The sequence below is a fragment of the Neomonachus schauinslandi genome, chromosome 3, assembly GCF_002201575.2.
Source record: "Neomonachus schauinslandi chromosome 3, ASM220157v2, whole genome shotgun sequence".
Taxonomy (NCBI): Eukaryota; Metazoa; Chordata; class Mammalia; order Carnivora; family Phocidae; genus Neomonachus; species Neomonachus schauinslandi.
Genome location: NC_058405.1, coordinates 81,291,410 through 81,305,314, shown reverse-complemented (window position 1 = coordinate 81,305,314; position 13,905 = coordinate 81,291,410). Strand labels below are relative to the sequence as shown.

Sequence of the window (13,905 nt, the reverse complement as noted above, 5' to 3'; positions counted from 1 at the left end):
TCTGGAAACTTAGCTCTCAAACCATTCCATAACTGTTAAGGATGGGTTCACTGTGCCTGGACTATCTGTACAATTTTTATTTATCAGGTAATTAAAATGAGTACTTACAGTTCTCAGTTGTATAATGTGCTTTAGGTCAAACACCTCCTTTCCTTCTAACAGTCTGGAGTTTGGTATATGTTAGGCAGGGAGTGCCATGTGGCCAGCCTCCTCCAATAAAAACCTTAAGCACTCAGTGACTAGTGGAATTCCCTGGACAGAAGCATTAGGCACATGTTACTGCATTTTTTTTTTTTTCTGCTGGAGAAAGAAGCAAGCTCAGTGTGAACCCTCACAGAAGGTAGAAAGCATGGGAAGACTTCATGGGTCACATGTGTTTTTTTCCCTTGCTGATCCTGTCCTGTATCTTTTCACTGCAGTAAGCCTCCCCATAAATATGATTATATGCTGAGTATCAGGAGTACTTCTAGCACATCACTGAATGTGTCACTGGCCTTAGGGACCCCCTCATGCCCCCCAAAATCTGCTTAGTTCTTAAAAAACAAACTTTTATTAGAGATTTCTGATTCTGCTAGGAGGTAATAGCCCTATTCTTTCAAGGTCCTTCCTCTTCCCACTAAATTCCTTAGATATAATACAACAAACAAACATAGAAAGACTGGAAGGTAGAAAGAAGGTGGGCTATCTAGAGACCTCAGGACTTGAGAAGCAACGGGGTGCTGAGTGACGTGGGTCTCCTTATGCCTCTCATATATCCCAGACAAGGCACTGCAGAAGCCCCCAACCCAGAACAAACAACAGGCACAAACAAGAAAAGCTCAAAGAAAAGCTTGTTTTCCCTAGCTAAAGCATTAGGAGAAGGGTGGCTGTTCTAGGCAGAATAATATACCCTGGACACACATCCTAATTCCTGCCTGTTACCTTACCAAGCAAACTGACTTTGCAGATGTGATTAAGGTTAAGGATTGTGAGTTGGGGAGATTACCTAGGTGAGCCCAACCTGATCCTGAGTCCTTAAAAGTGCTTTTCCCAGCTGAGGTCAGGTTCAGAGAAAGAACTATGGTCAGAGAGATGCCATGTTGGTCACTTTGAAGATGCAGAAGTGGTCAGGAGACAAAGAATGTGGGCAGCCTCCAGAAGCTGGAAAAGACAAGGAAATGGATTCTTCCTTAGCACTGCAAGAAAGGAACGCACCTTTACTGATGTGGTAATTTTAGCTCAGTGAGGGCCATGTCAGACTTCTGACAAACAGAGCTGTAAGGTCATAGGTTTGTGTTCTTTTAAACAGTTAGATCTGTGGTAATTTGTTATAGCAGAAATAGGAAACAAGTAGAGATTCTGGTGCCTGGACGTGGAATGTGACTGTAACAAGCACCTAAAAACATGGAAGTGACTTTGGAATTGAGCAACAGGCAGAGACTGGAAGAATTTGGAAAAGCATGATAGGAAAAAATCTATATTGCCTTGAATAGACTGTTAATAGAAACATGGGTGTTAAAGTCATGCCTGTCAGTGAGGGCTCCGGAGGGAGAAGAGCATGATAGAGAAAACATAAATTGCTTTAGAGAACAACTAAGATATTTTGAACAGACTGTTAGTAGAATATGGACATTTTATAAAGGTTCCTCTAGTGAGGGCTCAGAGGGAAATGAGGGAATTTTTTTTTTTTTTTTTTTTGGATACTGGAGGAAAGAGAATCCTTGTCATTTGGTGGTAGGAAGCTTAGCAGAAGTGTGTCCTGTAGTTATGTAGAAAACACAACTGGTACATGATGAACTTGGATATTTAGGTGAGGAGATTTCTAAGCAAAGTGTTGAAAGTATAGCCTGTTTTCTTCTTGCTGCTTATGGTAAAATGCAAGAGAAAGAGATAAACTGAGGGAGGAACTATTGAAAAACAAGGAACAGGGGCTTGATGATTTGGGAAATTCTCAGCTTACCCAGATGGCAAAAAATACTAAAATTAAGACATCACTTTCAGAAAACTAGGTCTAGAGAAAAAGCTGAGAGTGTCTAGACCTCACCTTTTGCTAATACCTCAAGAAAGATTGAAAGAGTATCCAGTTATACAAAAGGATCTTTGAAGACACTAAGCATGCAACTAACAGATCCCCTTAGCCATATCAGAAGAAGCCAAAAGTAGAGAGAGGAAAGATCTTTGGAAGAGCTTCTTGGTTAATGGAGTGAATCCCCATGACATACATGGGAGACCCAAAAGGTTCTTGAGAATATTATCACAGCAAAATCACTGCCTGTTTGGACCAAGAGGGACAAAGAGCATGAAATGAAGGTGGGGCCCAGCAAGGAACTAATCTTTCACCCCATTTTCCTATCTCACAGAAGATGGCATGCTCTAATTCCCCTCTCAGGTGGTTTGGTTGGGCTGAACACAGAGCTATACTCCCAACACGCACCTAGCAGAAGCAGGTAATGCTCTAGTTGTCCCCGCTCTCAGTGGTGTCTATGGAAATGAGTGGGAAATTTCCATTCTTTTCCAGGTGGCACTCTAATTTCCCCAGTAGGTGGTGTTAGCAGGCCAAGCAGGGAGCTGACCTTCCATCCCTTGCCTGGAAGAAGCAAGCAGTGGTGATCCACTTTGCTTGCCAGGGTAGTGTCAGTGGGTCCAGTGGAGAGCTGAGCCTCACCCTCATGCAGCAAGAACTAGACAAGAGGGCAATGTGAGGTAGGGTGAGGCACCAGTAGTTTTTACCACCCTTACTCTGATGTCGGTGGGGTGCAGCCAGGGTGATCACCTACCACAGTTGGCATGAATGAGACTGAAAGATGTCATGCAAATCTACCTGCTCCTGTCACCACTTTAATATCTACCTGTCCCTGTGTCAGAAAGATAGGAGAGACAAACCTCCAGATCCACTGGGCAACAATGAGGCAGGGGAACTGAAGAGAGGCAGGACCAACTGGCACTCTACTTCGTATCCTCTCTCCGTGTGTTGGCAGGGCCCAGGAGGGAGGTGATTTACATGTTGGAAGTAATGAGGTGCCAACTTTTACCAGGAAGTTGTAAGCAGGCCTGAGGGGGAAGATGAACTTCTACTTTACTCAGCTGCAATGAGGCAGTGAGTGCCCAGCTTTTGACTGACTGCTAAAAAAAAAAAAAAAAAAAAAGGTAAAATACAACACAGAGTCTCACTCATTATACAAAGAAACAGGAAAATCACAAAACGAATGAAAAAAGACAACATATCAACACTGAGATGAATCAGATTCTGGATTATCTGACAATATAAAGCAATCATTATAAAAGTACTTGAATAGTCAGTTACACATTTTCTTGAAACAAATAAAAAAAGAACCAAACAGGTATGAATACTGATACAAAAACCCTGCTAGGTTACAAAAAATTGATAGGCTCAGTAGTAGAGTGGAGATGACAGAGGATAGATAAAATCATTGAACCTGAAGACAGATCAGTAGAATTTGCTCATTCTGAACAACAGAGAAAATAGACTGAAACAAAATAAACAGAACCCCAGAGATCTGTGGGCTAATAACAAAAGAGCAGAGTCTTAGAGGGAGAAGAGAGAGAAATGAGACTGAAACAATATTTAATAAAATAATGGCTGAACACTTGCCAAATTTGGTGCATTTGGTGAAAGATATAAAACTATGAATTCAAAAACACTTAGTGCTATTGAACTGAACGTTTGTGTTCCCTCTCAATTCATGTTGAAGCCCTCATCCCCAGTGTGATGGTATCTGAAGGTAATAGAAGGTGTAGCACTCATAAATGGGATTAGCGCCCTAATAAGAAAAGACACAAGAGAGATGATCTTTCTTTCTGCCATATGAGGATATAGCAAGAAGCCATCTCAAAACAGGGAGCAGGCTCCCATTAGACCCTGAATCATCCAGCACTTTGATCTTGAACCTCTGGCCTCCAGAACTGTGAGTAATAAATGTTTGTTCTTTAAGCAACCAGGTCTGTGGTATTATGTTATAGCAGCCCAAGCTAACTAAGACACTGAGTGGATCCCAAATAGGGTAAACCCAAAGAAATGATTTCTAAGACACATCACAGTTAAGCCTCTGAAAAGTGAAGAATAAAACAACAACAACAACAACAACAACAACAACAACCTGAAAGCAACCAGAGAGCAAAGAGGCATTACTTATATGGTTACACCAATTCTAAAGACAATGGGTTTGTCATCTGAAGCCATGTAGGCCAGAAGGAAGTGGCCCAACACATTTTAAGTACTGAAAGAAAAGAACTGTCAACTGCCAAACCTATATTTTTTTTTCCTTCAGGATGAAGGGAAAATAAAGACATTTTTAGTTGAAGGAAAAGTAAAAGATTTATTGTTGGCAAATTTACCCTTAAAGGGTAGCTAAAGGAAGTTCTCTAAAGAGAAAGGAAATGATGACAAACAAAGTCTGGACTTTCATAAAGAAAGAACAATGGCATGGGTAAAAATTAGGATAAATGTAATAGACTATCCTACTTCTCGTGAATGTCAAATCATTTTTGATGACTAAAAAAAAATATAAAAACCTTTGATATGGTGCTCAATGTATATAGAGAAAACACTTTAGACAATTATATTTTATAAGTGGGAGGGTAAATGAACCTCAGTGGAAGTAAGATTCATTGGAAGTGATAAAATGTTGATAACAGTACACAATGATTAGTTATGTATGTATACAATGATACTCTTAGCAACCACTGAGAAAACCATACAGAAGCATATATTCAAAAATATCAGAGAGGCACCTGGGTGGCTCAGTTGGTTAAGCGTCTGACTCTTAGTTTGGCACAGGTCATGATCTCATGACTGGTGAGATCAAGCCCCATGTTAGGCTCCGCACTCAGCGGGGAGCCTGCTTGAGATTGTCTCCCTCGGCCCCTCTCCCAACTCTCACATACAAGTTCTCTCTCTCTCTCTCAAATAAATAAATAAATCTTTAAAAAAATACTACAAATATGGGATGCTTGGGTGGCTCAGTCGGTTAAGCAACTGCCTTCAGCTCAGGTCATGATCCCAGGGTCCTGGGATTGAGTCCCACATCGGGCTCCTTGCTCGGCGGGGAGCCTGCTTCTCCCTCTGCCTGCCTCTCCCCCTGCTTGTGTTCTGTCTCTCTGACAAATAAATAAATAAAATCTTTAAAAAAAAATACTACAAGTAAATTATGATGGAATCCTAAAAAATGTTCATGTAACTGACAGAAAAGTAAGAAAAGAGTACTGGAAAACAGGAGAAAGAATCAGGAAACTAGTAATAAAATGACAGACTGAAGCCCTAACACAGTAATTATTTCAAATGTCAATGGTCAAAATACACCAATTAAAAGAGATAAGCATAATGGATAAAAAAATCCAACATTGTTTCTTACAAGAAATTCACTTCAAATTAATGACAGGTTGAAAGTAAAAAGTATATGTAAACATAAATCAAAAAAAGAAGTGCATATATTAATATCAAGGTAGACTTCAGAACAAAGAAAATCAATTTCATCAATCTTTTCAAGAATATAGGGCACCTGGGTGGCTCAGATGGTTAAGCCTCTGCCTTCAGCTCAGGTCATGATCTCAGCGCCCTGGGATCAAGTCCCACATCCGGCTCTCTGCTCAGCAGAGAGCCTGCTTCTCCCTCTCCCTCTGCACCTCCCCCTGCTCATGCTCTCTCTCTCTCTCTGTATCTCTCTGTCTCATAAATAAATTTAAAAAAAATCTTTAAAAAAGAAGAATGTAGATGAGGAGAGAATACTTTCCAATTTATTTTATGAAGGACCTCATAAAATAAATCGTAGTATTATTTACAATAGCCATGATATGGAAGCAACCTAAGTGTCTCTCAATAGATGAATGTATAAAGATGTGAGATATATATATTTCCAAATATATACCCTAGGCAGAGGACCCAAATATACATTTTTCCAAAGAAGACACACAGATGGCCAACAGACATGTGAAAATATTCTCAACATCACTAATTGTCAGGGAAATGCAAATCAAAACCACAGTGAGGTATCTGTCACAGTGAGGTATCTGTCACCTGTCAGAATGGTTACTATCAAAAAGACAACAAATAAAAAGTATTGGCTAGGATGTAGAAAAAAGGGAACACTTGTGCTCTGTTAGTGGGAATGTAAGTTGATGCAAGCACCATAGAAGACAGTATGGAGAATCCTCACAAAACTAAATAGAAATACCATACAATCTAGTAATTCCACTACTAGGTATTACCCGAAGAAAACAAAAACACTAAATCAAAGATATATGCACCCCTTAGTTTATTGTAGTATTATTTACAATAGCCAAGATATGGAAGCAACCTAAGTGTCTATCAATAGATGAATGTATAAAGATGTGATATATATACATATATATATACACACTAGAACATTACTCAGCCACAAAAAAGACTGAAATCGAAAAAATCCATACTATTTCACTTATATGTGAAATCTAAAAATCAAAAGAAATGAACAAACACAAACAAACAAAAAGCAGAAACAGAGAACAAACTGGTGGTTGCCAGAGGGGAGGAGGACTGGTGGGCAAAATAAGTGAAGGAGATCAAGAGCTACAGAAATCCAGGTATAAAATAAATAAGAAATGGGGATGAAAAGTACAGCACAGGGAATACCGTCAATAATATTGCACTAATCTTGTATGATGACAGATGGTGACTACACTCATTGTGGTGAGCATTTTATAATATATATAACTCTCGAATCACTATGTTGTCCATCTGAAACTAATACTGTATGTCAGCTATATGTCAATTAAAAATTTGAAAAAAATACTTAAGAAATATTTTAACCAATGAGGTGCAAGACTTCTACATTGAAAACTACAAAAAATTGCTAAAAGCAGTTAAAGAACTCCTAAAAAACAGAACAAAAACCTGTGTTCATGGATTCAAATTTAATATTGTTAAGATGGCAATACTCTCCAAAGTGATCTATGGATTTAGTGTAATCTTTTGAGCCACGCAGGCGCCCCCGGATTTAGTGACTGTAATCTTAACAAAATCCCAACAGCCTTCCATACCATATATATATAAGTAGCAAAGAGAACTCATACATCCCAACTTCCAAACTTAATACAAAACTACAGTAATTAAAATAATGTGGTGCTGGCATAAGCATAGATATACAGACCAATGGAACAGAATTGAGACCCCAGAAATAAATCTATATATCTAAGGTCATTTGATTTTTTTTTACAAGCGTGCCAAGACCATTCAGTGAGGGAAAGGATAGTTTCTTCAACAAATGAATGTTGCTGATACAACAAGATATTCTCATAGAAAAAATTGAAGTTGGACCTCAACCTCACACAAAACATACAAAAAAGTTTCAAAATAAATAAAAAACTCAAATGTAAGAGCAAGAGTTATAAAAACTCTTAGAGGAAAGCACAGAAGTAAATGTTCATAACCTTGGATTTGGTAATGGATTCTTAGACATGACATTAAATTCACAAGAACAAAAGAAAAAATAGGCAAATTGGGTTATATCAAATTAAGTACTTTTGTGCATCAGTAGACACTATCAAGAAAGTGAAAGACAACCTACAGATGGGGGGAAATATCTGCAAATCATTAACCCAATAAGGGGCTAGTATCCACATATATAAAAAATCCTTACAACTCAACTGTTAAAATCTGTTGAGTTTTAACTCAACTGTTAAAATCTACACTTTCAAGACTATTTCAAAAAGACAACCCAACTACAAAATGGGCAAACAACTTGAATAGACATTTTTCCAAAGAAGATATACAAATGTCCAACAAGTATATGAAGATATGTTCAACATTAGTCATTAGGAAAATGCAAATCAAACCACAATGAGGTACCATTCAGGTCCACTAGGTGGTATAATTTAAACAAAACAATACAAGACAGAAAACAACTATTGGTGAAGATGTGGAGAACTTGCAACCCTCATACATTGCTGGTAAAAATTTAAATGGTGTGAACAGTATAGAAAACAGCTTGGCAATTCCTCAAAAAGCTAATCATAGAATTGCTGTATGTCCCAGCAATTCCACTTCTAGGTGTATACCCAAAAGAATAGAAAACATGTATTCAAACAAAAGTTTGTACACAAGTGTTCCTGACAGCACTATTTACAATAGCCAAAAGGTGGAGACAACCCAAATGTCTATCAATGGATGAATGGATAAATGAAATCAAACAAATATATCCATACAATGGAATATTATTCAGTCCTAAAAAGGAATGAAGTACTGATATATGCTATAACATAGATGAATTTCAAAAAGATTATGCTAAGTGAAAGAAGCCAGACCCAAAAGGTCATATATTATATGATTCCACTTATATGAAATATCTGAGTAGGTAAATCCACAGGGACAGAAAGTAGATTAGTGTTTGCCAGGTCTGGGGAAGTGAAATGGGTAGTGAGTGCTTAATGAGTATGAGGTTTTCTTTTGAGATGATGAAAATGTCTTGGAACTACACAGAGGTGATGCTTGCAAAACCTGTGAATCTACTAAAGGCCACTGAATTGTATACTTTAACATGGTTAATTTTATGTTATGTGAATTTCATCTTATTAAAAAAAAGGTGGCTTTCATAGATGAGGGAGACTCGGATGTGTATAAACCTGCTATTTCATAAAGGAAAAGAAGAAGAAACAGAGTCTGGGATTGGATAAAAGGTATGGTGTATGCACTATTAAGTCATTTTTTAATAGGCTCACAGTTTCATGCAAAAATCATGGTGTCAAAATGTCCCTAGAGACAACATTTAATTGACATAATATAATTTTAATTAACTTAATTAAAAATATTATATCAGAATATCATGCTCCTCTATTAATAATAGAACTAATACTGCTCAGTGTCTAACACAGTGCTTGACACAGACTAGGTCCTCAGTAAATGGTAGTTACTACAGAAAGGCTTGAGGGCTGGCCCTGCCTTCTTCAGTTCTGCTCCAATACCTTGCAAAGGGCTGGACACAGGCACAGACACACTGCAGCGAGGGAAGAGGAGCCATAACCTTTGGCTCTGGGACATGCCACTATGAAAAGTCTCTCCTGCAGGCTGTGCTGGGGTGGAGGGGCTGGAGAGGGGCATCATGGTGCTGTATCCAGAGGGCCCAAGGGTAACAAGCTATAGCATGGGACAGAGTCAGGGGAGAGCTCAGGAAATGCAAGCAGCTGCAGAGGAAGAGGGGATAGCAGGCCAAGTCTGATGACACATGGCATGTGAACAGCTTACTTGGATTCCATCTTTATGTGCTATTCCCTTGTGCATCTTCCTTTCAACCTGGACCTGCTTCTTCAACCTCCTTCTCTGCGTCTTCTCCAGCCACAGGTCATCTAAACTGATGCGTGGCTGCCGAGGAATGATGCTCCTGGGTTGTGAAGGAGTCTCCCTGGGGACATCCTCTGCAGAGATGGAGGGGAGGGTCCATGCCACCCTCTCAGTGGTAGAGAATGGCTCTATGTGAAAAGCTTTCTGACTGTGGGAGCAACTGGGCTTCATGCCTTGTTCTTCCCACCGCATGTGGTTCTGGAGAGCAGAGAGGAGAACATATCAACTGGGCACAGTGTCCTTTTTCTGTTCAGTTTTTTTTTGGGTATTACCCCATCTTTTGGTTAATCCCCAAAATACAGATTCCAGTGAAATACTCTGTTCACAGTAATTTTGGAAAATGTGAAGATCAGGAATAAAACAAATCTTGTTTCTGTTAAAATCTACACTTTCAAGACTATTTCAAAAAATCAAGTCTTCTACCTTGATCAAACAAAGTCTTGAAAATAATCACTGAACTTGGCATGCTCATTAGAAACTTTTTAAAGGTCAATAGTTGGGGCAAAAGCTCCTGCTTAAACAATATCCCCTGAGAACAGAATTTGAACACAAACACACTCAGGCACTTCTTACTTCTTTCTTGGCACAGACATTAACTCAATGTACACACAGCTGCACCTTACCTGTGCTACCCTCACTTTGTCTCAGTTTAGTTATCCACTCAGACACCGTAACTGAATTCAAAATAAAATCTGTCCCTCCTAACAGAATACTTCAGATTTGTGTTGACATGGCCATCCTTTCTGTTCTAATCAACCCACAGGCAGGGAAATGAAGCTCTTTTGTTCACAGGTGTTCTTCAAGTCCCATGACCCCCGCCCCCACCCCACCCTGGAGGACACCTCTTTCACAACACTTCTTTGGAATGTCATGCCCAATACTTTGTGTATAAATAATATAAAATAATGGTGGAAACAAAGGTGAAATTTCTTTTAACTATTTTAAGAGTCTGCCTTAAATAATGTATACATATACATATGTATATATATGTATGTATGCACACACTCCCATGGGGAGAGAAAAGAACGTAGAGGAGGAGGATGGGGGAGCATAATTGTTTCTTAAGGTATTGGGGTACAGCCTGGGAACTCAGACTTTTCAAAGTTTTCCAGGTGATTCTAATATGCACCCAAGGTTTAAAAATCACTGTTCATTTTGGTTTTTCAGCTCCCAAATATTGCTCTAAGTTTAAAAAGTGTTTTCATTTAGTTTTCTCTCCCCAACTCCACTGTGGGTTAGAAACAGCTGGTGTATTATCCTACAGATAGAGTCTTGGAAAGCTTCAGCGATTGCCTGAGTTCACACAGCTCTGTGTGTCATTATATTGTGATTCTAAACCCCATGTCCATTCACTATTCTACATTGTATAAATTCCTGTTGTTTCATAGGTAGATAGAATGACTCCATAATAAGCAAGGACAATACCTCAGACTCTTTTATAACTCTCAAAGTCCCCCCAAAAGAAATGGATGTTAATTGAGTACATCTGTATGCAAGGCTCCCTTTTATGCCCTTTACACCTACTTTTATGCACTACTTACATTAGATAAATAAGGTGGGTCCTCCTAATGCCATTCAGCAAGTAAAAGACATTAAGCCTTCTGAAAGGAAGGCAAGCAAACTGATACTGGCACTTCCACAAGAATGCAACTTACTGCCACTAAAGATGAGCTCACTTATTTTCAAGTTAGAAGGCAACTTGGACTTTTGCATCACACCACTCCCTAGCCTTCTATCAGCCTGTACCTGAGTTGTTGGCTGGGGTCTCTTCATGCCACCAGGACAGTTTTATCCTCAACTTTTCTTTCAACGTAACTTTAGAACATTAGCACTTTCATAGCTTGGTTCTGGGCCGTTAGAGAGAATGCTGGCTGGAGACTGAGTGTTCTAAGTGCAAAATTTACCTTGGTTTTTTCTGTATGCTCAATAGAAAAGAGTTAACTCCCCTCCCACCCCTTTTCCTACCTTGGGAGCCTGCTAGAGTCATATATCCATTTACTTACAAAAGAGCTTTGCTCTCAGGAAAAATGGTCTTGTTCTGAGGCCATTAATTAGAGTGGCAGTTTGCAAAGTGTGGCCCCAGACAAGCAGTAGCACCCAGTATGGTGAGCAGCCTCTAAGAAGATCCCCAAAGACCTCACCTTGTTGGTGCAGGCCCTTGTCTGAGCCTCTCTTCTTGAGAGTGGGCTGGACTTAGTGACTCACTTCTAATGAACAGAATATGGCAGAAAGGATGGGATGCCACTTCTGAGATTATGTTATAGAAAGGCTGTGGCTTCATTTTGGGGGGGCCTCTCATGGATTCCCCTTGCTTTGCAGGAAGCCAAATGACACACTGTGAAGAGTGTTATGGAGAGCCTCATGTGGCAGGAAACTGATGTCTCTAGCCAACAGCCAGCAGGGATCTGTGACCTGTCACAGAGCAAGCATGGAAGCAAATCCTGCAATCCAGCCTTGAGATAAGTGCTGCCATTGCCAAAACACTGACTACAGCCTTGAGAAAGACTCTGAGCCAAAGGCACCCAGCTAAGTCAGGCTGGTCATGCAGCAATGGATAACTCATACTCTTGGGAACCTGCTAGAAGTACACATTTTCAAGCCCAATCAAGACTTTTCTGAATTAGAAGTTCTGGGGGTGGGGCCAGCAATCTGTTTATAATGCCCTCTAGGGATTATGTTGCAAGGGTAGTTTGAGAATCGCTGTACTAGAGAGACAGGAAAGTAAGAGAGAGGCAAGGCAGATCAGGCTGTTCTGTGCTCCTCATGCATCCTAGGGTGGAGGGTCAGGGAGCAGACTGTGGGGTTAGATAAGCTGAGTTTGAATCCTGGCTGTGGCTCTTAGCAGCAGTGTGGCTTTGGGCAACCTTCCTTAACTCCCTCTCTATTTCTCTACCTAAAATGGGAATACTAATACCTCTCAGAAAAGTTATCAGAATTAAATGAGAGAGTATACATATAGCACTTAGCATAATGCCTGTCACATATATACTGCATCAATATATGGTAGCCAACACTGCTGTTTTTATTAATAAGTAGACAGGACTGAGAGGGCTGTGGTGGTAATATAGTCTTTTCTGTCTGAAATGACATGTTTTCAGGTCCTACTTCAGCATTTCACTATAAACATGCACAGCATTAAACTCATTCTCTGATTTTTCATTTTTATTTTGAAGAATCTTAAAATTTTTATTTGGGGAAATTTCTAGTATAAATCTGTAATTCTCCTTGTAGTATTGGGCAGTACAGATTAGGTTTATTCAGTTTGCATCCTTGTAAAATAAACTTGTTATCCACAAATGAACAAGATGCTTTCCAAATATCTCTCTGTTTAATATCAGACATTTCATTGGCCAGCACAAGCAAGGCAGAAAGCAGTAAGATAGAAAAGACAACGTCCTTGTAAGTAAAAAGCAATTTAAATGACATCATCAGAAACCACGGAGGCCAGAAAGAAGAGGTACAACATTTTTCAAGTGTTGTTTTTAAAGAAAACAATGGTTAATGAAGAATTCTATATGCAGTGAAAATATTCTTCAGGAATAAAGGAAAAATCAAGACAATTTCAGAGAAAGGTAAACAGGGAATTTTTTACCATCAGATGTACCCTTAAAAATGGTTAAAATATGCAACAATCAGACAAGAAGAAATAAAAGCATTCAAATTAGTAAGGAAGAAGTAAAACTGTCACAATTTGCAGACAAAATGATACTATATATAGATAACCATAAAAAATCCATCAAATGTCCATTGACAGATGAATGGATAAAGAAGATGTGGTATATATATACAATGGAATATTATGCAGCCATCAAAAGGAATGAGATCTTGCCATTTGCAATGACGTGGATGGAACTGGAGGGTATTATGCTGCGCGAAATAAGTCAAACAGAGAAAGACATGTATCATATGACCTCACTGATATGAGGAATTCTTAATCTCAGGAAACAAACTGAGGGTTGCTGGAGTGGGGGGTGGGGTGGGAGGGATGGGATGACTGGGTGATAGACACTGGGGAGGGTATGTGCTCTGGTAAGCGCTGTGAATTGTGCAAGACTGTTGAATCTCAGATCTGTACCTTTGAAACAAATAATGCAATATATGTTAAGAAAAAAAAAGGAGGATGATAGCAGGAGGGGAAGAATGAAGGGGGGAAATTGGAGGGGTAGATGAACCATGAGAGACGATGGACTCTGAAAAACAAACTGAGGGTTCTAGAGGGGAGGGGGGGAGGATGGGTTAGCCTGGTGATGGGTATTAAAGAGGGCACGTTCTGCATGGAGCACTGGGTGTTATGCACAAACAATGAATCATGGAACACTACATCTAAAACTAATGATGTAATGTATGGGGATTAACATAACAATAAAAAATTTTAAAAATCCATCAAAAAACTATTAGAACTAATAAATAAATTCAGTAAAGTCACAGGACACAGAATTAATTAGCAGAACTCTGTTGCATTTCTATACAAATAACGAATTAGCAGAAAGAGAAATAAGAGAATACTTCCATTTACAGTTACATCAAAAAGAATAAGATACCTACTAATAAATTTAACCAAGGAGGTGAAAGACCTGTATGCTGAAAACTAGAAG

The 13,905-nt window shown here is 39.2% G+C and overlaps 1 protein-coding gene across 1 annotated transcript in view; it reads right to left on the bottom strand.

Moving 5' to 3' along the window:
* The window catches only part of ARHGEF4 (Rho guanine nucleotide exchange factor 4), a 121,729-nt gene extending 112,454 nt beyond the window's left edge, over positions 1–9,275 (bottom strand). The window contains exon 1 of the mRNA XM_044913238.1: positions 9,215–9,275. Within this exon, the coding sequence (XP_044769173.1) occupies positions 9,215–9,250 (36 nt within the window). The 5' untranslated portion in view covers positions 9,251–9,275. The remainder of the gene's footprint in view (positions 1–9,214) is intronic.
* Positions 9,276–13,905: the final 4,630 nt, after the last annotated feature.